The sequence below is a fragment of the Petaurus breviceps genome, unplaced genomic scaffold (genome assembly GCF_028583685.1).
Source record: "Petaurus breviceps papuanus isolate PSGF00001 unplaced genomic scaffold, PetGlider_PUasm1.0 218, whole genome shotgun sequence".
NCBI classification, from domain to species: domain Eukaryota; kingdom Metazoa; phylum Chordata; class Mammalia; order Diprotodontia; family Petauridae; genus Petaurus; species Petaurus breviceps.
This window is the reverse complement of record NW_027185872.1, coordinates 1,068,923-1,093,323: the sequence shown is the minus strand read 5'-3', so window position 1 is coordinate 1,093,323 and position 24,401 is coordinate 1,068,923. Positions and strand designations below refer to the sequence as shown.

The 24,401-nt window shown below is 49.6% G+C and overlaps 1 protein-coding gene across 2 annotated transcripts in view; it reads left to right on the top strand.

The window, feature by feature from the left end:
• The window catches only part of AHR (aryl hydrocarbon receptor), a 56,292-nt gene extending 37,484 nt beyond the window's left edge, over positions 1-18,808 (top strand). For both annotated transcript variants that reach the window (XM_069094429.1, XM_069094430.1), the window contains 8 exons: positions 2,764-2,853; positions 5,996-6,119; positions 6,905-7,035; positions 7,929-8,131; positions 9,074-9,183; positions 11,553-11,694; positions 13,172-14,723; positions 16,315-18,808. In XM_069094429.1, coding sequence (XP_068950530.1) covers positions 2,764-2,853; positions 5,996-6,119; positions 6,905-7,035; positions 7,929-8,131; positions 9,074-9,183; positions 11,553-11,694; positions 13,172-14,723; positions 16,315-16,458 — 2,496 coding nt within the window. In that variant the 3' untranslated portion in view covers positions 16,459-18,808. The remainder of the gene's footprint in view (positions 1-2,763; positions 2,854-5,995; positions 6,120-6,904; positions 7,036-7,928; positions 8,132-9,073; positions 9,184-11,552; positions 11,695-13,171; positions 14,724-16,314) is intronic.
• The last annotated feature ends 5,593 nt before the right edge of the window (positions 18,809-24,401 follow it).

Genomic DNA, 24,401 nt, shown 5'->3' with positions numbered 1-24,401 from the left:
TGGAGGGGATGGTTTCAGAGAATCTTGGGAAGATTTATATGAACAGATATAAAATGAAGTGAACAGAATCAGGAGAATGATTCATACAGGACAACCATGGGTAAAGAACAAGAACTTTGAAAGAATTAGGGGCTTTGATGATCACAATGACCAGCCATAGCTCCAGAGGACTGTTGATGAGATGTCCTGTCTGTTTCCTGGTGGAAAGGTGAAGCGCTCAGTGCGGAGTAAGGTGTTTGGTTTGCTTTGGTTCTGGACATGGACACTACGGAAATGTTTTGCTTCACTAAACATATACAGCATTGCGGCGGGGGAGGGGGGGAGGAGTGTGCAGGCTGGGGGAGGTGAGAAAAAAAAGGCAAATTTTTGCTCATTAAAAAAGTAAAATAGGCTTTTAAAAATAAACTGTAGGTCAGTGAGCAAAAGGCAGGCCTTTGGTCCTTTGGTGAATCTGAGCCATCTACAATGTATTACTAACAAATTCATAAGAGATTCCAACATAAAGGAAAATATCAAAAAGAGGTATTATCAGAAAAGGAAGTAGGCTTGTTCTGTAATGAGGGCAAGGGATGACCCATCATGGACAGTCCATTAGATCTGCAAGAAAGCAGACTGTGAAGCCTGAGTTTAAGTATCGTGACTCCACTGGCCTTGATGAGGAAGAGAATTTATTACAGAAATCTCGACCAATCCTGTTTTTGGCTATTCATCGCCTGTCTTTTAGTTCTCACTTCAGTGCCCAGGGGATGACTCTTCTCCCCAAGATGCCAGTAAATGGGTTTTTCCTTGCACTGCTTCTCTGTACTTCATGAGATAATAGTCCCACTTTTCTGTCACACTCCATAAGTGTTTACAATTTTTTTTTTTTTTTACTGCACGCACTTACACAAAGGTGCATGTATGTCTCTGCATGCCCAGATTTGGTTTCCATGTCTTGCCTCGGGTGCTCTCTCAGTTCCTGCTCCTCATGGAGGCCCATCAGAACAACCTTCCTTTGGAAGGGGTGATGAGCAGTGGGACTGCCTGCTCTTTTATCGACATCCCGTTTTGTTGCTGTCAGTGCCTTCTTTAAACATGTGCAGGTTGGAGCTGCCTCAGTGACTTCCCATGCCTCTCCTTTTAAGTTGGCATTACTTTGGGGTTTGCCCTGGCACGTTGGTGGCAGGGCTGTGCAGAGACCTGCTTCAGAAGTGGCTCCCACATCTGCATCCAGCTGTTTATTTTTTTAGGTAGACTCCTTTTCTGTTTCTCTGGTGTTATTTGGTGGCTGCTTTACCTTCTCCACCCCCACCCCCAGCTCCTCTTTCAGACTGCTCAGACAGCCATGAAGGTGGAAAGGGTTGAGGGTCTGTGGCACTGTGCTCAAGTGTCTGCTCTGTTGGTCATTCCCAGTGGGACGTTGGACAGGGCTCCAGGCTCAAAGGGAGCCTGAGGAGGAACCCTGAGACATTTGTTTCCTACATGCATTCCAGTTCTCACGATGTGAGTCTCGGGGCAGCTGCTGCGGCGCATGGCCTTCCTGTCATCTTTGTTGGACCAGCCTGGCAGGACTGGGTGGGGTGTGTGTGTGTGTGTGTGTGTGTGTGTGTGTGTGTGTGTGTGTGTCTATGCCTGTGTCTGTGTGTCTGTGTCTGTGTGTCTGTGTGTCTGTGCCTGTGTGTCTGTGTCTGTGTGTCTGTGTGTGTTCCTCCCTCTCTGGATCTACACTAAATGTATCTCAGCTGTGCTTGTGGTCAGATTATCCCACATAGTAAAGTTACCTGTGATTCCGAGAGGCCTGTAGGTATGAAGTGTAAGCAGTTGGAAATCTAGGCTTGTACAGGATTAGGGATGCAGTTTTGAGAATTAGTTATTTCATATAATGCTTGTCTAAAGGAATTAGACATCTTCATTTCAGTTTATGAGCAAAAGTTATAAACCATTCAGGTATTTAGTGAAAGTATTTTACTAATGTATTCTATATATTCTATTAATAGCAGCTGCTAGAGTTAAAGGACAAGCTTTTTAAAAAGTTACAAATACTTTTTTAATTTCATCATTGCTTTTGAGTGGCCTATCAGAATTCATTTCAGGGAGCACTATTTTTTTCCTATATTTGAATTAGCCGAAACTAAATCCATATTTATTTATGATTCAACCTGCCCGTCCGTTTCCAAGATAATTTGAGGCAGTAAGAAACTTAGGGAAGAATTTTAGTTTATAAAACGACATGTTAAGAGAATCTGTCCAATCATCTTTTAAGTTTTCATCAGTGAGGAGATTTCAGAGGTTCTGCGATTAACCCGAGGTCCCCTTGCTAGTCATAGGAAGCCGTGGAGTTTGAGCCTAGTTCCGATGGTGACAAAGCCAGGGCTCTCTCCACCGTCTCCAATAAGTCCCTGGAGGTCGTTAGCCTGTGTCCCGCAGTGGCCAGAAGAGCATCCCGGAGAGCAGCTGCCGCTGCTGCGGCCAAGACAGGCGGGCCCTGCCTCCGTGGTTCTGTTCTGTTGTCCACGGGATCCCGTCGCTGGAGATCTTCGGTGTGGCCATTGCAGCGAGGGGCTCCGGGGCGGCATTCAGACTCGGGAATCTCACTGGGGATCTCCCTGGCACCGCGGGGCATCCAGTGAGGAGAGGTGCCTTCCTGCCGGCTCTGGATACGGGGCTCCCGGTGGCCGGCTCCGATCACCGCTGCCTCGGCCGGACCTCGCGCCCGGCGGGCCCGCTGCTCTTACGATCAGCGCCTGTGTCTGTCTGGCGGTCTGAGCGTGGGTTCTGTTCTAGGCACTCAACGGCTTCGTGCTGGTGGTCACCACAGATGCTCTCGTCTTCTACGCCTCCTCCACCATCCAGGACTACCTGGGCTTCCAGCAGGTCAGTTGGCCTTCGTCCCCTCCCTGGCCACGGGGGTGGGAGGGAGGGGAAGGGTCTCCAGCCAGGCCCGAAGCCTTAGGCAAAGGTCCCGCTTAGTATCCCCGCCTCTTGTCCGGCCCTCCGGGCACGGCTGGCCTAGGGGGGTAGGTAGCTCTGGGGGGCTCCGACTGGGGATCTCTGGGTTGTGGGGGGGGGGGGGCCGGGCGGCGGGCGGGACCTGGGGCCTTTTGTGGACCGGGAAGCCCTGGCGGGCTCAGCCCCCCCGGCTCTTCCCAGCGCTAAAGGGTGCCAGGGACTACCCCCCCCCCCACGAGGGCAGGTGCCGCAGATCCGCCCGCGGCTTCTTCTTCCGAGCCCCAGGCCCTTCTCTAGGTCACTTTAGAGGAGGAAACTGAGGCAGACAAGACGAAGTGACTTGCCCAGGGTCACACAGCTCATTAAGTGTCTGAGGCCAGATTTGAGCTCAGGAGGAGGAGTCTTCCTGGCTCCAAAGGGCGCCCCCTGCGGCCTTCCCCTCCCCCCCCCCCAGGCGCCGTCCCGCTACCTGCTGCTGGAGCTTGTGGTGCGGCCTGCACGTGGCTCACAGCTTTTACACAGCCCAAAGAAGCCTGGGTGCCCCACGGGGCCGGGGCGCTGCGAGGGATGGACGGAGCATGGATGGAAGCCAAGCTTTGCGCCAGCTTCGCGCTGCCCGCAGCCAGGCTGGCGGATTGGGAGAGTGGAGGGGGCCGGCACGGGCAGGCCGGAGGGCAGCAGCCGAGCGCGGACACGGACACGGCTGACCGGCACCCAGGCTCTGAGGAGGAGGAGAGAGGGGCAGGCGCAAGCTCTCCCCCCAGGGCCGGGGCCGCTTCAGACAGAGCTGAAGAAAGTAGAGCACTGGAGCCCTCAGCCTGCGCCCGGAGCCTCTGAGCCTGGAGACGGCTGGCGGGCAGGGGAGCTGGTCTGGGGGCTGTAGGTGTCAGAGTGAGGGGACTGGGACAGGAAGGAGGCAGAGCCCAGGTGCCAGGCCGTGAGCCTGCAGGGACGCAGAGAGCTCAGGCCACAGACCACTTTCCCAGGGCCTGTGTCTCTGGAATTGGTCTTTTTTCTGTAAGTCCTTGTCTTGTCCCTCTCCATTCTGAGATGGGAAGATGAGACCCCGGGGTAAGTGAGGCAACAGGAAGGAAGAGCCTGCCTGTCTGTGATGACCCCCAGGCACTGGACCCGGTGCGAGAGCAGCATGATTCCTGCACCAGAGTTGGGGTGTCTGAAAGGCCGTGACAGAGACAGATGGGAACAGGAAAAATGCCATACGTTTAAAAAGTGGGGGTAGGGACCGTTGAGAACAAATCCATGAAATAGAGTCGGTGGGCTCCACTTGTCTTCCAGCCAGAGTTGTAGACCCTGTTAGAGAAGTGGTGAGTGAATGCTCAGAGAAGCTAACAGCGGCCCCAGGTTCCCTCCTCTCCTTTTTGGCAGTGCTCAGGCTGCTTTGACTTTAGCAGCTCACTTGGAAGTCTCAAATGCTCTTCTTGTGGCAGAACAGGACAGCTGTGGGCCACACGCTGGTACTTGTAGGTGAATTCTGATTACATCCAACGACCAGACCCTTAAGAGATTCACAAATGGCCTGAACGAGGGCGGGCACTCACTGTGTGCTCAGCACTGTGCCAAGGGATTGCAGTCTGGACACAAGCAAGCAAGCATGCCCTGACCTCACAGATCTCGTTTGCATCCCAGAAACAAGAAATTGAGGGCAATCAGGGCCAAGGAGGAACGTTTGTGGGAGTGTGTTGATTTGATTCCTTTTCCCAAGTAGTAGATTACAGACTTTTAAGTAGAGTTAGCAAGGGTAACAGAGAGATGCCTGACATTATGGTGACAATTCTAGAAATGGGTCAGAAGGTAGGCACAGCGGTTCTGGGTCCAGCTCAGTGTAGCGAGTGCTCACCCATCAGAAGCCTGGTGTCCCAGATGGGGCCAAGAGGAAGAGGAAGAACATGACCGTCTGCCAGTGACCCTGGGGAAGGCATGCTGATGGCGGCTTACAGAAGCTCCTCAACACAGGGCCTGGAACAGAGATGAAATACTTCTCAAAGTGACAGATGACCCAAAGCTAGGAGATCTAGCTAACATACTGAATGGGAGAATTCAAAAAGATCTCAGCAGACTAGAGCATTTGAATGATCCTGGTAGTATGGAGTTAAGCGGGGTAAATAGAAAGTCTTATCCGTGCATTCAGGAAGCAGCTTGAAAAGTACAAAGTGAGGAGGCATCAGGAGGTACCTTTACCCTGAAAGAAAGGTCTGATGGGAGTGAAGCTCCAGACGAGCCGTTCCTGGGACATGGCAGCTGACAAAGCATGGTGCCCTGGGCCTGGGTGGCAGTAAATGGGCTGAAAGAATGACATGTTTTTTCTAATGACAGTCACACCTGGAGAGGAGGCCTCATCTGTCTTGGCTGATTGTTTAGAAAGGAAATTGGTGTAGTGGGTGAGGGCACAGGGCCTCTGGATTAGCCCAGCGGAGAGAAAACCAAGAGAGGCGAGATTGACAGTCATGTGTAAGAGGGTTGGGCTGGTTCTGCTGGGCCCAGAAGCCAGCACCAGGAGTGTAGGAACTTACTGGAACCACGAGAGTCACCTGGAAAAGGGAGCGCTGCCCTCAAGGCAAAAAGCTCACCTTCCAGAGGGACTTCCAGGGACGGCTGGGTGACCCTTGTAGAGAAGCAGAAGGTGCTAGCTGTGCAAATATTTGAAGGGCTGGCTTGAAGAGGACAGGGTCAGGTTCTCCTCAGCCCCTAAGGATGAAGAGAGAAGCCTGAGCTAGGCTGGGAGCTTCCCAAGACTTCACTTAAGGAGAAGCTTCTCTCTCCCCCAGCAGAGTGAGCCCCCCTCCCTTCCCTGGAGGTTTGGAGCCAAGGCAGCATGGCCCCTAGCTGGGGATTGTATAGAAGTCCTTCTTTCCCCCTGGGAGTTGGCTCAGTGGCCTTTGGTCTGAGCACCTGCATCTCCCACCCCTGGAAACCGTCTTCCTCCTTTGCTCTTCCTTTAGTTATGGGCCCCACATTTCCTGCTCACAGAAGAGTAAGGAGCATTTCTGTGTGCTCCAGGAAGGGCTTTGCAGTGGGGCTGATAGCTTTCCCTTGGCTTTCTCCTCAGTCTGACGTCATCCACCAGAGTGTGTTTGAGCTCATCCACACTGAAGACAGAGCGGAATTCCAGCGTCAGCTGCACTGGACGTTAAAGCCGGGCCAGGCTGCAGACTCAGCACCCCAAGGACCAGGTGACCTGGCTTCCCAAGTGCTGCTGTGGCTGGGCCAATTCAGAGAAGGGATGGCTGGGGGGTAGGTGGGGGGCGTTGGGGACTCTACCGGGATCCCAGTGTTCCCAGGCCCACAGAAATCCCCTTTGTCTTGAAATGAGTTCTGGGCCCATTAGTGAGATACACAGCATTACTGACTATGGCTAGGTCGGGTAACTGCCCCAGGATCACTGCAGCCGTTCTGGGAACCCTGAGCTCTGAGTCTAGATTGCACGGGGAACCGAAGAAGCTTTGCTGTTTGTCTCTTCAAATGAGACTGCCCGTGTGCCCAAAGGAAAGCACCAAAGCTGGCACCTGAAAACAGGGAAGGGTGGAGTGACAAGAAGGGTGGGAACAAGGGGGTGGAGAATGTCCCATCTGCAGCAACTCTGCCCTTGCATCACAGAGGGCTTCTGGGGCATGGCGGGGGCTGCTTTCCCAGATGTGGGATTCTTTGCTTAGCACAGAACTGATGTTCAAGTGCCTTGTCAGTGGGCTTTGTTATTGTTAATCATCAACATTTTAACTTGGGAAGATTCTATATTTGTGAAAGAAATCTACAAAAAATCACTTTCCTAATTTAAAAGTAGGAAATTTTATTGTGAGTAGATTAACTCACTATTTTCTTCCCTTTTTTGATGGCTAAAAACCCAGCCTTACCCTCTTGGGGGCAAGATTTCCTGACCCTAGCTCTTCAAACCCTTGATTACAGGGACGCAGGCAGAGCTTTGACCTTGCTTTGTCTTTCTGTCTTTGTGTTTCTGCAGAAGGCCATGGCCTGGCCCAGACCTCAGACTATTATAGCAGAGAGCAGCTTCCTCCTGAAAACTCCCCCTTCCTGGAGAGATGCTTCATCTGCCGCCTTCGGTGTCTCTTGGATAACTCCTCTGGCTTCTTGGTAAGACAGGATTCTTCAGATGAACCAGTTGTTCCTGCATTGAAGGCTAAAAAAGGAAGGCCTTGCAGAAGCCCATGGGGCTGACTGTGGTGTTACCTTAGGGAAATGAGCCCCAGCAGAGGAGCTTAATAAAAGAAAGAGACATTTTAAATTAATCCCAACTGTCAGCTTTGGCTGTTTCAGAAAATTCCTCCAAAAACCTTCCTTTCACAGACACAGTCATAGCTGTTGTGTGACATAGAGCTCAGTTTTGTGTATCCCACTGCCCTCGAAGTGCAGACTCCCCATCTCCTCTGGCAGAGCAGAGCGGCACGGCTTTGGAATGGCCTGCACACTGAAGAGACCTGGGCTTGCCCAAGGCGGGGAGTCCCATGGCCGTGCTCTTCCACCATCCTCTGTGTGAAGGTGTCTTTGGAGAGACTGAACAGCAGAGTAGATTGTAGTCCTGGCTGTCTGCCCACAAATAAGCCGTCTGACTCCTTAGAACTTCACTTTCCTCATTTGTCCAATGAGAGTTATCCTTCTGGCACTGCCTGCTTCATAGGGCGATTGTGACAAAAGGGCCATGTATGTAAATAGGAATCATTATTTTGAATTCTTTGGGGAAAATGTAAACTTTCTGTTGATTTCCTTGTCTAATATTCTCTCTTTTGTCTAAAAATGTAAACCCTTGAATTTTTTTCCTTTTATTTTTGCCTTGCGTGCCCAGGGCCTAACCCAAGCTTTACCCCATGCCTTAATGAATAAATACTTATTGAATTGAATTGCATTGACCTTGTGCTATGTAAAGATAATAGTAATCACATTCACAATAATTTCCGTTCTCTTCTTTGCATGAGGTTAAGTTAATTTCAGGGTCACTTTTCAGTTGTGAATTATGTTCTTTTTGGAAGGCCATGAACTTTCAAGGGCGGCTCAAATTCCTTCATGGCCAGAACAAGAAGGCAAAAGATGGAGGTCTCCTGGCTCCCCAGCTGGCCCTGTTTGCAGTGGCCACACCATTGCAACCTCCATCCATCCTAGAAATCAGGACCAAGAACTTCATCTTCAGAACCAAACACAAACTAGACTTCACTCCTACGGGTTGTGATGCCAAGTAAGTGGGAGGTCTCCGAGAAGCTGCCCGTACACGGTAACCCCCCACCACGGGTTGTGATGCCAAGTAAGTGGGAGGTCGCCAAGGAGCTGCCCATACGCGGTACCTCCCCCCCCCCACCACCAGCCTGGGAGGGCTTGGAGGCAGCCCCTGTAGCTCCATATTCAGCCCAGCTCCAGGCACTTTTTGTGTGTGTGCTTAAGGAAGACTTTGTAGACTTGAAAGCCACGTCCTTGTTCCAGTCTCTGTTAGGTCTTTGAACATATATGGTTGAATGTGGATAGCATTAACCTCACTCATTCATTCACATGATGACCGCTAATATCCAACAACTCCCTCGGTCATACAGAGCATCTTAATGTGCGTGGTCCTTTCTGTACTTATCATTCAGAAGATGGTAAAATGACTGTGAGGAGGACCAGGAGCTTTGGGCTGGACGGTGAATTGGGGAGCTTTGTGTGTGTCTCTCTCAAGGCCTGGTTGTAAACCTGCCATACGTGGCTATGTTTTTTCCTCCCTGTCCCAACCCTGAGAGTCTGTATAGAAGCAGTGATTCGGGGGAGGGGGGGGGTGAGGTGCAGCGTGAGAGTCAGTAACTTAGCTTCACTAGAAGTAGGCTGGCCCAAAGCTTGGCGTTTGGGGCGGAGGGCTGGTTCTGCTAGTGCAGGTTGACCTCGGGCCACTTCCCAGTTCACTTTGCTGTTTTATAATTTAAACTTGCATTCAAAGTAGAAGAAAGAACAAGGATAAAGCTTTTAACTGAGAACTCTGCCCAAGGAAAGAACCAGCACCCCAACTGCAACTCTGCTTGCTAATGTGAAGTTAGGAGAAAAGAGATCATTTCATGTTCTATTCTGTCTTTAGAAATCGGTTCCAATAAAGCCATGCTGCTTCTCTCTTGAGTACAGCTGTGTTTTGATTCTCGTGCATTTTGTCTTACAGAGGAAGACTTGTTTTAGGGTACACTGAGGCAGAGCTGTGCATGAGGGGAACCGGGTACCAGTTTATCCATGCTGCTGACATGCTATACTGTGCGGACAGTCATCTACGGAGTAAGTGGATCTCACCAGGATGGCACTTTTCCCTTGAAAAATGGTACCTGCTGGAGATGTTGGGTTGGATTGTACGAGGTGGCGTTTTCAAGGATGTCCACAAAGCACTGAGGGGAAGGACACCTCCCACCCCTGTAGGGCTTCAGTGTCTGGTGTTCATGCCAGCCTCAGGTGGTTCAGTCAGGAAGCAGGGGGCTGTCAGTCCCATGTTGCTCTGGATGTTTCCAGGAGTGTGTGAGAAGCCCAGTCATATTTGGAAACTGAATCTGAATTGGAAGGGCCATTACCAGCTTAGCCAACACAACCCTGCCTTTGGTTTTCATAGGCAAGCAGAGGAGCAGGCAGGTGCGGTTTCTGTCACTGTTATTTAGTGGCAGATTGGAAATACATCCCCCTTGAGGGCTGTTCTGTGATGCATGCTCACATTTAAGCAGTTCTCCCCAAGGCCCCAAGGCAGTGTAAAACAGATCTTTGACAAACATGGAGATGGGAGGCAGGGAACAGGCCTGGCTGCTGACAGATACCATCCTAGCTTTATAGGTTCTTTGGTCTACAATCCCCAAGCTTGATTTTCATGACTTGCAAAATTCTTGGACACATTGGTCAAGTTGGGCTCTGTGAGCATTTAGAGAGGGCGTCACAGAGCCGTCCTGACTTCATTGAGAACAAGGCCACGCCAGGGTAATGGAGAGATGAGGAAATGCCATAGTCCAGGGAGTATGATCCCAAGGACCTGACACTGTGACCAGTGGCAGGGCCCCCCCCCCCCCGGGAGTCTCAGTGTCCCCCTCTGTAAACATGGGGCTGGATTAGATGACTTCTTGGATCCATTCCAGCTCCGACCTGAGACCCTGTGACGTGGAATATTTGAATTTCAGCAGGACAGCAGGTCTCCCAGGAGTCTCTTAGGATGCCCTTTTGAGGGTGTGTGGAGACAGGGCTTATATGAGAGGCCAGTTGTGGACTGAGGAGTTGCCTGAATGACTGGCCCCTGTTTGGGGCTCCCTTGGGCCAGAGGGCCGCAAGCTTGTCCTTGACCCAGCATTCTTCTCCGGCATTTGAATGCAGGCACTGTCGGTAGGTTTCCATTGTCTTGGGAGGTTCCCATTGGTGGCTGTCTTTAAGCAGAGGCAGAAGAGCGTGGCATCTGTGTCTTACAGGGAAGGAAAATATTGCCTCATCAGCTGTAGCATTTCTGGGTTGGTCAGTGAGGCCCTGCCAAAGTTGAGAGCCCGTGAACTTGGACGTTTTAAATATTTGTAATAAAATCCTCTTGTAGAGACAAGAAAACTTTCATTTCTAATCTTTCCATGTCTCCATTCTCTCATTGATGAGAATTTTGCTTCTAATGTTGCACTCAAAATAACAGTTTCATGTTAATAAGTAAATGTTTTCCCCTTTTGATTGAATCTTGATTATTGTTTTTTGTTGTGTCAATATTTTTCATGCTGGAGTTCTCTTGAAATATCCACATGCATTACTGGAATCCTATTTAATATTATTTTTAAAAACCAATAGAAGAAATAGAAAATTAAATTTGATGCAAAAGATGCTTAAAATACATTTCTATAATGTATTTATCTATAATATTAAGATAGTAACATCTTGTTAATATGACATTACTAAATATTATTTAATTACAGACAGTTCTCACTTTACATAAATTCACATTACACAAATTCAACTTTATATGAAGAATTCTGAAAGAAATCTGGATTCCAGAAAGCTCTGATGTGAGCTTTACTGGCCAGTACTGTGCTCACTCTCTCTGTCCCTACTCCTTGGCTCCATGGCGCCCCACCCACTCCTTCCCCCACCAAAAAAGAAAAAAAAAGAGAAGAAAACCCCGGGGGGACCAGGGGGACAAACAAACCTCCAAGTGAAAGCAGAAGCAGAACAGGCCAATTTGGAGAGATCTCTACGGCCTCTGCTGGGCGCTTGGCTTAAGATCTCAGCGCCTGACAGAGATCTTTGCCCTGCTCTGCCCACCCGCCCACATGTCTGCCCCTGCCTGTCTGTTAGCCCATATGTCTGTGCGCTCCACGTGTTCTTCCTCCTGTCTTCACTTCTCTGGCCCTGGCCCTCACATGTCCATGTACCCTGTGCTGACCCCCTCCCTCCACAGGCACATGGCCCCTTTCTTCCCTCCTCCAGGCCTCCCCACATTTGATGGCAAGTTCACTTTATATAAAAATCACTACATAGAGGTCTGTGGAACTTTTGACCTACCTAAAGCAAGAACTGTCTGTATCTTTAATTAACAAAATATTTTAAAATATGAAGAGAATTGAGTATGGGAGACATTTATTTTTAATATCTTGAATTTTTCAACTTAGCAATTAAGACTTTTGATTTTTCCTTCGTTCTAGTGATTAAAACTGGAGAAAGTGGAATGACAGTATTCAGGCTTCTCACCAAGGAAAATCGCTGGACCTGGGTTCAGTCCAATGCCCGCTTAGTGTATAAGAACGGAAGGCCAGACTATATCATCGCAACACAAAGACCTCTCACGTGAGTGTGCACATGTAGTCCGTGTCAGTGAAGGCATGCAATGTCGTGTATGATCTAGAAATACACTGAGCTCCCCGGTCAGAGTTGAGCTGTGATGTCTGGGTGCTCAGATTCTGTGCTTAGGTCCAGTTGAGACCAGAAAAAAGTGCCCTGTTCAGGTGGTTCCTATCCCATTCCTCCATTCCCTTGGGCTTCGTTGTGGGCTCAGTGCCCGGGGTTGGTGTTGGGACCATCAGGTGGTTTTGTTTCCTCACTGGGTGTATTAGAGTACGTGGGATGAACTTTGGAATAGATAGTGTGCCATGGGAAACACTGGCAAAGGGACCCAGCATGGCAGACCCACGTCACAGAAGGCACTGTGCTCCTTGAGCAGTAGCTCGAAAGAAATGTGAGATGCCCAATTTAGAGACGCGTCCTCTCCAAGTGCCCTGGGCTCTGTTTGTGCCCTGCCTGAGGCAGAACCTCTGAGCCTTCATTGGGCCCGTCGGTCCCAGTCAGACCCATGGTACCTTGGCCCCAAGATAGCGGTGCCCTGTTGGCGTCTTCACGCCTGCCATTTAGGGTAGGTGGCAGGAGTTGCCCTATGGCAGCAGGGACCCCTGAAGTTCTCCTCCGGCTCAGTTGAGCTGTTTCTTCTCTTCTCTCAGTGGCCACAAGGCAGGCCCCACCCAGCAAAGGCCTGAGAGGAGTCACTTCCATGGAGAGATTCTCAGGAAAATACTTAGTCAAGGACCCTTCATTGGGAAGACTCGAACTTGGGTCCGAAGCGTCTTACTGTGGAGATGTGAGCCAACCTTAAGGGCTCAGTGAACAGAGAGTGTTTCCTTAGAAAAGCCCGGTCCTTCCTTGCCTCCCTTACTTTGTGGCTGATAGTCACGTGAGCAGTGACTGCTGGAAGGCACAGAAGTGTTGGCCCAATCGCAGGCATCCATCTTTTGTGAGGACAGACAGGTGTAGTGCTGTGTGCTCCCTCTTCCCTGTGGGAAAGCCTGAATCATTGTCCTTTCTTAGAATTTAGATGGACATATTCTCTAAATGGTGCCTTAGTTTTCTAACAGATTCCAAGGCCTCTTGTTCAAGTCCATAAGTCAGCCAAGGAGGCTGCTGATGGAGTCCCAGGATATCTGTGTCCACAGAAGGACTTCCATTTAAAATGCCCTGTTGGCCCCATTCCCTGCCTCCCGGTTCATTGAGGGCTCTCTTTAGCTAATGACGTCTCTTGATCGCCCTTCTAAAGCAGGGGGGCCAGGGCAGCTAGGTGGCATGGTGAGTAGAGTGCTGGCCCTGGAGTAAGGAGGACCTGAGTTTGGATCCAGCCTCAGACACTTAACACACACAAACAAAAAAACCTAGCCATGTGACCTTGGGCAAGTCACATAAATCCAATTGCCCTCCAAAAATCAAAAATTAAAATTAAAAAAAAATAAAGCAGGGGGGTCTCCTCTGGTTTCTGAGCCATTCTCCTCTTTCATTTCAGTGATGAAGAAGGGATGGAACACTTACAGAAACGCAACATGAAGGTGCCTTTCATGTTTGCCACAGGAGAGGCCGTGTTGTATGAGGTCACCTTCTCTTTACCTGCGCTGATGGACCCCACACTGGTCAGGACAAAAGGCCCAGGGGCTGGGAAAGACGGCGCCCCCAGACTCCCCCGGAACCAGGAGTCGATGCACCCCAGCTCACTTCTGAGCGCCATGCTGCAGCAAGACGAGTCTGTGTACCTGTGTCCCCCCGCGCCTCACGCTGGGCCCCTGAACAGGGGCTTTAGCAGCGAGACGGCAGAGGGGCTGCACGGCATCGTGGCCGATGACTGGCAGGAGAGCCTCCTGCCATTGGGCAGCGAGGACACGCTGCAGCAGGAGCAGGGGCTGCTCTCTCACATGGATCACACGGGCGCCTTCGCCGATGACCGCCACAGCGAGCTGCACAACATCATGAAAAGCCTGGGCATCGACTTTGACGATATCAGGCGCATGCAGCAGGAGGAGTTTTTCAGAACGGACTTTTCTGGTGGGGATGACATCAGAGACATCGATCTGACAGATGAAATCCTGACCTATGTGCAGACTTCCTTAAACAAGTCCAGCCTCTCCCATTCAGGTCCCCTGCAGCTCCAGCCTTCTCTGCAGCCGCAGCATCCCCTGCAGCCCCAGCCTCTCCTGCAGCCCCAACATCCCCTGCAGCCCCAACATCCCCTGCAGCCCCAGCCTCCCCTGCAGCCCCAACATCCCCTGCAGCCCCAGCCTCCCCTGCAGCTCCAGACTTCTCTGCAGCCGCAGCATCCCCTGCAGCCCCAGCCTCTCCTGCAGCCCCAGCCTCCCCTGCATTCCCAGCCTCCCCTGCAGCTCCAGCCTTCTCTGCAGCCCCAGCCTCCCCTGCATTCCCAGCCTCCCCTGCATTCCCAGCTTCCTCTGCAGCCCCTGCATTCCCAGCATCCTCTGCAGCTCCAGCCTCCTCTGCAGCAGCCGCCACAGGGGGCCCCTCCCGTCCCCAGCTCCAGCTGCATGGTCCAAGAACAGTTGGAACAGCGGCAGCGGCAGCAGCAACAGCATCTTTGTCAGAAGATGAAGCACCTGCAGGTGGGCGGGGTGTTGGCAGACTGGAGGCCGGGCGACCCTGAGCCCTTCCCTTGTCCCCAGCCGGAGCCACAGTCCTACGACGTCTTTACCAATCCTGAGTTCCCGTACAAGTCTGAATTCAGTGCTCTGCCCTACGCCCAGAGCTTGCTGTCCTGCCCCCAGGCTCTGTTCCCCCAGCCGTCCACCGTGAGCCACCTAGACTTTCCCATAGGAAGTTTTGAACAGTCACCATACCCAGTGTCTCACTTAGGAGACTTTGCCAGCTGTTTACAGCAACCCCTGGAAGATGCAGGCTATGGGGGCCGTGCCCAGCCCACCCTGGCCGCCCCTCCACCTTGCTACGCGGGGGCTGTCTCCATGTTTCAATGCCAGCCCGAAGGCCAGGCTCCCAGCGAGGACCTGATGCAGTATGACCCCATGGCCTCAGGCCAGAGCACGGTGTTAGACAAGGTAAATTGTGTTCTGACTTAGGGTGTCTCTTCAGGGAGTCAGCGTTTGGTTTTTGTGAGAAATGAGACTAAAGATTCCATTCCTTTGATTATAGACCCTTTCCTCAATGACCGCTGGAAAAGATGCAGGTCAAGGTGAACTTTGTATTGGCATTCCCGGGGGCAGGGCCTGCTGCTGTCAGGATGACCCTCTGTTTTCTGGGACAGGCCTCCTGTTCAGTCTTTCAGAGCCACCATATTCCTAATGTGTTGGGGAAATCCTTTTCTTTGGCAGTTGGGGCAGTGGGCAGTATGAGTGTATCCTTCATGTTCCAAGGGCTTTTGTTCCCAGACTAGGACTGCAGTTTTTAAGCGACATCCTTTATTTGGGAATTCCATGAGATGGCTTGAGACAAAGCCTGAGTTTAACTTAATGAGCAGCAGAGGCTTGTTCTGAAGCTCAGACTGCTGTGAGGCTTCAGTCCTAGAAGACGGATATTTTGCAAATACAGACTTAGTCTCCTTGACTTTTAAAAAATCAACTCTCTTCCCCCATTTAGCTTGTCATTTTAAATAACAGATCGCTACACTTTTCTGTGAGTGTTTCTGACTCCAGTTCCTCCTCAGGCCATCACGAAACATTTGTTGAGCACCTACTATGTGCCCACTTTCTGCTGGGAGTGAAAGTCCTGCCTTCGAGGAGCTTTCAGCTCCCTTCAGACAGAGTTCTGGGAAGTCCACACAGTAGACCTTTTGGTGGCCTGCGAGTGTAATGAAGTTTGCCACGGGTAGAGGAAGCCAAGCACCCATGGCTATCAGTGTCTGTAATCTGGAGTAAGGAGGGGTCCCCCAAAACATACAAAGTAATCTTGAGGGGGAAGGGGCCAGCATTAATGGGGAGGACAGCAGAAAGATTTCACCTGCAGATATTTAGAGATTACTCCCACTTCATGAGAAGCCTCTGGAGAGGGGAAGGCAAGGCAGTTGGGGTTAAGTGACTCGCCAAGGTCATATAGTTTACAGTGAGTGTGTCAAGCATTTGAGTCCGGAATTGAACTCAGGTCCTCCTGACTCCAAGGCCAGTGCCCTATTCACTGGGCCACCTAGCTGCCCCATATTCTGAAATAAAAGTAAAAATTCCAGCCTTCTCAGGTCCCATGCCTCCCTCTTGCCCCTTCCCACCTTCCCCTCAGCTTTGTGGGTTTGTTCCTCATCCCTGAGTGTATTAAAGGATGATTAAAACAAGCTAAATTAGGAGTGGGTATTGTTATAATAATATTTCAAGGCCAATTTTTCTTCAATGAAGTATATATTGATGCCTTTTCCAGTTTAAATGCTAATGATCATTGACAGATAGGTGGTGCCGTGGATGGAATTCTTGAATTTGGAATCCTGAAGATCTAAGTTCAAATTCAGCTTCAGCCATGTATCGGCAGGGTGACCCTGGCAAGTCACTGAAAGTGCCTGCCTCAGTTTCCTCTCAGGGATATTGTGCGGATCAGATGAAATCATATTTGTAAATGATTTTGCAGACTTTACAACGTTATATATAAATGTTAGATTTACCATTATTATTTTTCTTTATCATTATTAAGCTCATGACTCTTTTCCAGTTTCAGAATGGCTTAAATGGAGGCATTTTAAGTGAAGCCTACCCAGCTCAGTTAGACAGCCTGAACGACCCTCCCGCTGCTGCCTGTCTCCACCAAGCAGAGGCCAGAGCCTTCCCAGACTTGTCATCCACTGGGTTTCTATGATGCCTGGCCCAGCCCGCCCACTTGGCCAGGTAGATATGGCTTGGAAGGCTGGGAGGAGCCTCCGTCAGGGGCACTGCCGGAGAAAACCAAAGGAGCAGCATCATCCAGCACTTACCCATCCAGAACGAGGTTCTGCACTCTCTGGACCATGGGCCGGGAAGCCTGCAGGAGGGTCTGTGAGCAGAGCTGGGCATGAATGCCCCCTGCTGCTCTGGGGCTGGAGCTCGGCAGGTCTGGACCCTTCTTCTTCCAGCTCTGGCTGTGGCCGCGGCTCTCGGGGTGGTCACAAGCCACTCCTGAGCATGCGGTGTGGCCTGCAGGTGTCCGATCTGGCACATCCTGCCCCATCCCCTGCGCCATGCGTGCCTCCTCCACGTCCACCCAAGTGCCTCTGGGAGCGCGGGGATTTGGGACAGTAGAAACAATTTCCTTTTGAATAATGTATGGATTTCAGCCTCTCCCTGCTTCATTCTGCCATTTGGACTTTTAAAAAATCGACTCTCAGTCCAGCTCTGTGTTACCTGTGGTTGTCATCCCTGCTTTTCTTCAGGTAACAGAAGGTTAAACGAAGATATTTATTTAAAAGAAAATAATCGATTATATTGCTGTTTACTTTGGGACTTTAAATGTTTGCAATGTGCCTTATCTTTTATTGAAATAGAGTCCTCTTAAGGAACCAAAACTCATCTGTTCTTTCCAAATAATTAGTCCTGAAATCTATGTTAAAAGGGTAGCATTTAAACTGGTGCCCCTATCTTCAGAAGAGATCGTTGGGATGAAAGTGATGTTAAAGGGTGCTCTGATTGGATGCCCTTTGCTGGGCTGCACTTTTGGCTTTCCATGGGGCTCGGTGAGACCAGGCTTGTTGTGCACGGGAGAGAGCTGCCTGTTGGTCCACAGTTACATTGGACCTGATTGAGAGAACTCCCCAAGTCCTCAGTGTGTTCAGATAAACTGGGTTGTCTTAATAAATTTCAGTTTTAAAGCAGTGGGAATGATTTTTTTTCTCATATTTGAGGATTGTTAGAAATGAAGCCACCAATGTTTGGTGCGGGGTGTTGTTCCAAGGGAAATTCAGAATTGTGTCTCACAGGTGGCACAGCATCTTGTCGATGGAATGAAGAAAACTGCCCTTTGTATCATAGTTAAAATATTCCATTTTGAAGTATTATGATTCATATCTAAATATATATAGCTATCATAAACGAGCTCTGTATACATCAGTTAATTGTGTCTTTAAAAAATAAAATAAAATAAATCCAAATATGCTTAGGTTGGTGTCCTGTATTAATGAGAGACAACCATTCGTTATCTGCAGTAATCAGGTGTCAGGATGGAACTTTTATAACCAGCAAAGAAAAAGGCTTATTTGTCCTACAGCGCCAGCCAAGTGCCACTTAGTGTCTGGCCCTTCATTATTTATTATTTGAACCATGATCTTTGAAGGGCAGAATCCCTGTTGGATGACTTCAGCTGAAATCTCAAGTGGAGATATAGCAGAAGACATTCTTTACAATTACTTTTATGGTAAATTAATACATATTTAAAAAGCCAAAAATAAATTTCATTTGTCAGTGTATTCATTTTCAGGAAAAAAAAAATATCTGTAGAATGTTATTTAAGTATTAAGCACAAAATTGCATTGTCGAAAACATTTCGAAATTTTTCAACATGAGGTATCATTAAAATTCACACCAATGATCTGAATTATTTCTTTGATTTTTCAATCTAAAATTTTCATTAAAAGTCTTAACCACTTTCTGTAGAGTCTTCCATTTTCTAGAAATATATATTTAATGGAAGAAAGTCGATTTTCAATGAAATTATGAATGTGACAATCAGCTATTATATAGATAATGTAAAACTGAAAGGTAAAAGGGATATTGTGTATTTTTATCAATAAAACTTAAATTTATCTTGCTGAGATTAATAAAAATTGTCAAACCAAATAAATCCACCTTGTCTGTATCGCTAAGTGCCAAAGGAAGCAGTAATACCTAGTAAGCTGCTTTATAGGGGGTTTCTTAAGCATTTTTGCTTTAGCTGAGCCTGTGATGAATACATAATTGCATTAGTAGATTTAATTTTCTCTCTTGCTACACAGAGCTACTTTCCAATCTGCCCGAGCCTTTCTAAGGCAGAGCTCCAGTTATAGAATGCTTAAGCTAGCATCGTTCAGTATTACTTTGGATAATATCTTCATGACCTGTATTTCTTTCATCTCCAGTTTGCTATGGCTTATACACACCATCGAGTAATTTCATATTTAATATATGGTTTGTTGTGTTATTTTCCTTCAAGCAAAACTTGTAAATGATAATATATGGTAATAAAATAATCGCCAAGTCCCTCCTGGGTCTCAGCAGCTTGTTCTTTGGCATGAACTCTTAATGGGAAAGCCCGTATCTCGTACTGAATTCCAGCTTCTGCTTATAAGTGGATGTGAAGAACATTTGATCTGTGTAACTAAATCAGGAAGATATAAACTCACTGCTTCTGGGATGAGAAAGCTTGGACTTCCCTAAGTGCAGGGCAGAGCCGTGTTGGACACAGTGCCTCCAGGGGTTTTCAAGAGTATTGGTGTTTCTGCAAAGTTCTCCATGGGAGTAGGGGTAATCCCCCCTTCAGTTCTCACCGGCCAAGTGGAAACAACATCTGCCATTCAGGCTGTGGCGGCATTTAAAAGATCTATTCCATTGATTCCGTTCAAGCCTTTATGCTCAGCTCTGGGGCCATGAGGAAAAAAATAGAATTGATATAAAATGCATATTTCTAAGTAATAGATGCTCATTTAAAGAAGAGAGCACTGGGAAGTGTGGGCATAAGGAAAGGATTCACTTAGGAGGTAACCTGAGTTGAACCTTGCAGGAAGTTAGGATTCTGAGGGGCAAAGGAGGGAGGGCGTTCCAGGCACTGGCTACAGCCTGTGCAAAAGCTTAGAGGTGGGAAGTGGAATGTGTACTTTGAAGAGCAGCTAGAAGCTGTCTGGCCGGAATGCTGAGTGAATGAAGTGGGGGAGGCAGATCGTAGAGGGTGGTAAACATGTGCTTTATTGTAGGGGCCACAGGAGGCCACCCAGATTTTGAGCAGGGAAGAGCCGCAACCAGACCTGGGGGGTTAGGAGTATTAATTTAGAGTGGGTAACTTTGGATTGGGGAGGGGATAGGTTGGAAATGAGACTGATCAGGAGGCTGTTGATGCAATAATCCAAGAATTAACAAGCATCGGAACTAGGATAGTAACCAGAGGAGGTCCCAGAGCACTGGGGCTGGACCCAGGAAGACCTGAGTTCTAATCCCACCTTAGACACACTAGCTGTGTGGCCCTGAGTAACCTTGGGTACCTTCCTTCTTTCGAGGCTCTAGGAGCTCACCTTAGCTGGCTTTTGGTATTACTCATCCTCCTGATTCTGATTCCCATCATGCCAGGGTTGGCACCTTCCACTGTCAGTGGCCCTTTTAGAAGGGTCTGAACTCACCCCGGTGGCCCTGAGCTAGCTCGGCTTTGGGCTTGGTGGGCTCAGGGTTGGGCCGTGTCTCTTGCCAAGGACCAGCTGGGCTGAGTATCCTCGAGCCGCCAATATGAGGCAGAGCCCCCTTGGTGGGCAGACACATCTTGGGCAGTGTTGAGCCCACAAAGACTTCTGGCACAGGGAGTTTGTCTTTCACGTGTGTTTCTGAGGCACCTTGCTTAGAGGCTGGCTCCGGACTTAATTCAGAAAGCACCGTGGAAAGGCCTTTGATGGGCCAAGACCCGTCACTGGTTCCGGAGACAGACGCAGAAACAAAATGCTCCCCACACCCAAGAATCCCGCCTTTCCCCGGAGTAAGTAACATGAGCAGACAAACCGAAACCACAAAGGACTGTGTGAGCCATCCACGGACAACAACCAAGTGTCAGCTGAAGAAGCTCCCCTTTCCAGGAAGGGGCTTGGGGGGGGGGGGGATGGTCATGCAATGCCACCCGCAGTGAGCAACCAGGAAAGTGGATGGGCTGGAGGGATTAGGAAGTCAGTCAGTCTGGAGAGAACACAAGCCTTCAAGTGCAAACGGGAATCTTATTTTATCCTGGAGGCAGTAGGGAGCCAGCAAACCTTGAGGGAGTGCAGTGATCAGCCCTGTACTTTTAGTGATAGCAGCTGAAGGGAAGCACACAGGCCTTATCTTCAAGATGTCAAAGTCAAAGGACAAAGCAGTTCATCTTTCTCGTATTAAAAATATGAAAGCACCAGATGTAGAAAGGATCCAGAAATCCAAAGACTAACTACAGCAAGGGAGTTTTGCCAGGCAAGGTCCTCACAAAAGCCACCAGAAGCCTGTGATGCCTGTGATGGGGTCGACAGGAAAGCCTGGCCCTGCAGGAAGTCACTGCACTTGTCCTACGTGGCCCAGAGACGGCCCAGGGAATCTTCTACTGTGCTTCCCCGATAATAAGACCTATCCCGAAAATAAGCCCTCCCCTTACTGTGTAAGGTTCCTCTAAAATAAGCCCTCCCCCAAAAATAAGCCCTATTGAGATTGCTACTGTAGTGAAGGTGATCCCCCGCGCTACACGCTACATTACGGTACCCTCTGTATGCACCGTCCCACCCCCCCATGAAACGCACACCACGCTCCGAGCTGCATCCAATCAGAGCTGCAGCAGTGAGCGCGTCATCCTGTTCTTCCCCAGTGATTTGCTTATTGAATAAAGGTACATTTTTTGTTCACATTTACCTGTTTATTACAATTGCTGTCAATGTTCATTAAAATAAGCCCTCCCCTGAAAATAAGCCCTCTGGTGTTTTTCTGTCCAAAAAAAATAATAATAAGACAGTGTCTTATTATCGGGGAAACACGGTAGGCAGGAGGGCAGAGATCATGGCACCCCCTGCATTAGACCTCCTAAGTGCAAAGTACCTACTGCATGCCAGGCCCTGTGCCAGGCTCCTGACAAATATATCCTCCTCACAGCAACCCTGGGGGAAGTGCCATTATTCTCCACACTTTACAGATGAGGAAACCGAGGCAAGCAGAGCCTCTTCTGTCACACAACTACTCAACATCAAACCAGATTTGAGAGAAAAGAGACAAAATTTAAGGATACACAGAGAAAGCAACGAAGGGCTTTTCTCTTCACAAACAGTAGTCACCCATGAAATTGCTTTCCGGCACCACCAGAAAATAAAGACCAGACACGACTTCCCCTTTCAGACAAACTACACCCGCCACAAACCCTGCAGCCTCTGACAGACAGCTCTGCAAAAGGCTTTCCTTGTTCAGACACTAATGCTTTGTATCTCTGTCTTCTTCAGTGCCGTCCAGCCTCAGTCCTCCCAGTCAGTCCTGTCCCAGCACACACCTTCTCACATTCTGTATTCCCAGCAAACCCCAGTCAGGGTCTGCTCCCTAGGCTGGTCTCCAGGGCCTCCTCTTCTCTCACCTCTAGGAAGGGGCTGTCTCCAGTCCTTTGGGCCTAGAAAGGTCAAGCTGCACCATTGATTAGCTATGGGACTTTGAGAAAGTCACGTGAATTCTCTGAGCCTCAGTTTCGTTGATGAGAGCCAGGGTGAGGGGCTAGCCTAGAGAATCGGCAGACTTCTAACCATGGCTGGAATGGCTGTCTGGGTCTGAGTTCAGGCTGTTCTCAGCTCAGCTCCTCCCCAGGACATGCACAGGGGTGATGCTGGGCCACCCACAGCCAGTTTGGCCTGTGGTCCAGCAGCGTGGAACAGAACCTGCTCACCTCTCCCCTCCAGCGCTAGCCGCTTCCTGTGTCCTAGGCCTGAATCGAGGCCAGTTGTTCACGTATGCTGGTTTGCACAAGCCCCGTGATGTGTATGTGGGGTCAAGGGCGTCACTGTTAGGGAGGGCGGTTTCCATCTGCTTCTGCACAGAGCCTCAGTCCCTCCTGGGGCTTATCTGCACATCTCCCTTAACTGGGGCAGCCACTGTGAGTGGGGTGGGGGGGGAAGGAGCAGGGGATGGCCCAGCTGTGTTCTGCCAGCGTTTGACTCCCCCGGCTCTGCTTCTCCCTCATAATTAGGTAGAAATTCAAAGATTGAAGAGAATTTGGAGTGTGTGCACGCAGGATCTCATCTGACCCTCAAAACAAAACTCTTAAGGTGAGGACTATGATTAACCCCATTGTACAGATGGGAAGAGCAAGGCCGATGGATTGGACATCAGAGGACCTGGCTGCAATACTTGATTGCTGTTCGCTTCCTCTGTCTCTTTGGGAACATTTTCCCTTAACCTCCACAGTATCATCGATTTAGAACTGGACGTGACATCATTGTTCAGTCATTTTCAGTCATGTCTGACTCTTTGTAACTCCACTGGGGGTTTCCTCGGCAGAGACACTGGAGGGGTTTGCCAGGTCCTGCTCCAGCTCATTTGACAGATGAGGAAACTGAGGCAAACAGGGTGCAGTGACTTGCCCAGGGTCACACAGCTAGGAAGTGTCTGGGGTGTTGATTCAAGCCCAACATTTCCTGACTCCCAAGTCCAGGGCTCCATCCATTCTGCCCCTGGGAGCTTCTTACACTATGTGAGTTTCTGGAACATGGACATAACCACAGGACCTTCCTTGCAGACTTGGCAGGGAGGTGAAAGGGTCATCTAAAATCTCACCGAAGCAATGAGGATGTTGGGAAAGAGGGTTCGAGGAAAGGCAGGTACAGTGGGAAAAGAGCAGCCCCCATAAGTCTGACTTTGCAGCCAGAGAAGAAAGACGAACCACAGCTCGTAATCCTCCCACCGTAAGCACACTGAGTCCAACACTCTCTTTTGGCAGGTGGAGACCCAGGGCAGGCGGCAAAGCCCAGCCTTTCACCCGGTTTGGGGCCTTAAACCCACATCTCTGTGGCACAGCAGCTTCTGGCCGACGTCTCATTCTACAAATGGAGAATTTCAGTGGGCAAAGTCAGTCACCCCGGAGGCCAGCAGCATAGCCGTCCTGCCCAGGTCCCAGGGGCAGAGAGAGCCTTGAAGGTGCCTCCCGGGAATGCCGAATGTGTGGGTTTGGAAAGGTCTCATTTAGGAGGGTGACAACTGGCTTAAAATGAGAAAGACTGAAGGAGTGGGAAAAGATCCGAAAATATTTGTTGGTAAAGACATCTGTGTTTGCATAAGAAAGGGTTTACAAAGAACATGTGCATTTGTGAAGGGCTTTGGGGTTTGTGGATGGCATGTATTATCAGGAGAGTGAACCTGTGTCCTTTCCATTTTTCAGACCAGGAAACTGAGGCCCAGAAAATGGAACCAAACCAGGGCCATGCAGCTGGTCTGAGACTGATATGGATGCTGCCTGACTCCTAGTCCCCCTTGGAGAGCAAAGCAGGCAGCAACCAAAGCAGACTGACTACAGACCATTAATCTTTGTCTCAGAACAGCCATTTCCAAAGCAGAATTGTCCCCTGAAACTCCAGCAGCCACCACCTTGGCCCAGACAGAGGAAGAAGGGGTCTGGGGGCCCACACTTCCCCCTCCCCCCTCCTCCTCTTCCTCCTCCTCCTCCCGCTGGAGCAGCTGCCCCCAAGGCAGGCAGGGCTGGGCGCCAGGCTGAGGTGACCTCATCTGGGTCCCACAAAAAAGAAGGAAGAAGACATCCAGCATGGTCAGCACCATCTCTCCCCAGATGTCAGGCTCACGGGAGAAGCCAGGAAACGATCCACTTGCAGCCTTACATGTGTTTGTCAAGTTCACTGATAAGTGTGTCTGGTCTGTCCAAAGAACCCCACAAAGCTGGCCAGCTTCCCAGAAGAAAGTAGGCAGGACACTATTGTGAGAGTTGTTCTAAATCTTTCAAAGTCTAAATCTTGGTGGTTTTGATGAGCAGATTGCTGGTTTTTCAGGACCTTTATGAGTATTCCAGCCAAGGCAATCAAACATTTGTTAAGGTCCTACTATGTTCCCTACTAAGAAAAAACAAAATCTCTGGCTTTCCGGAGGTTACATTCTACT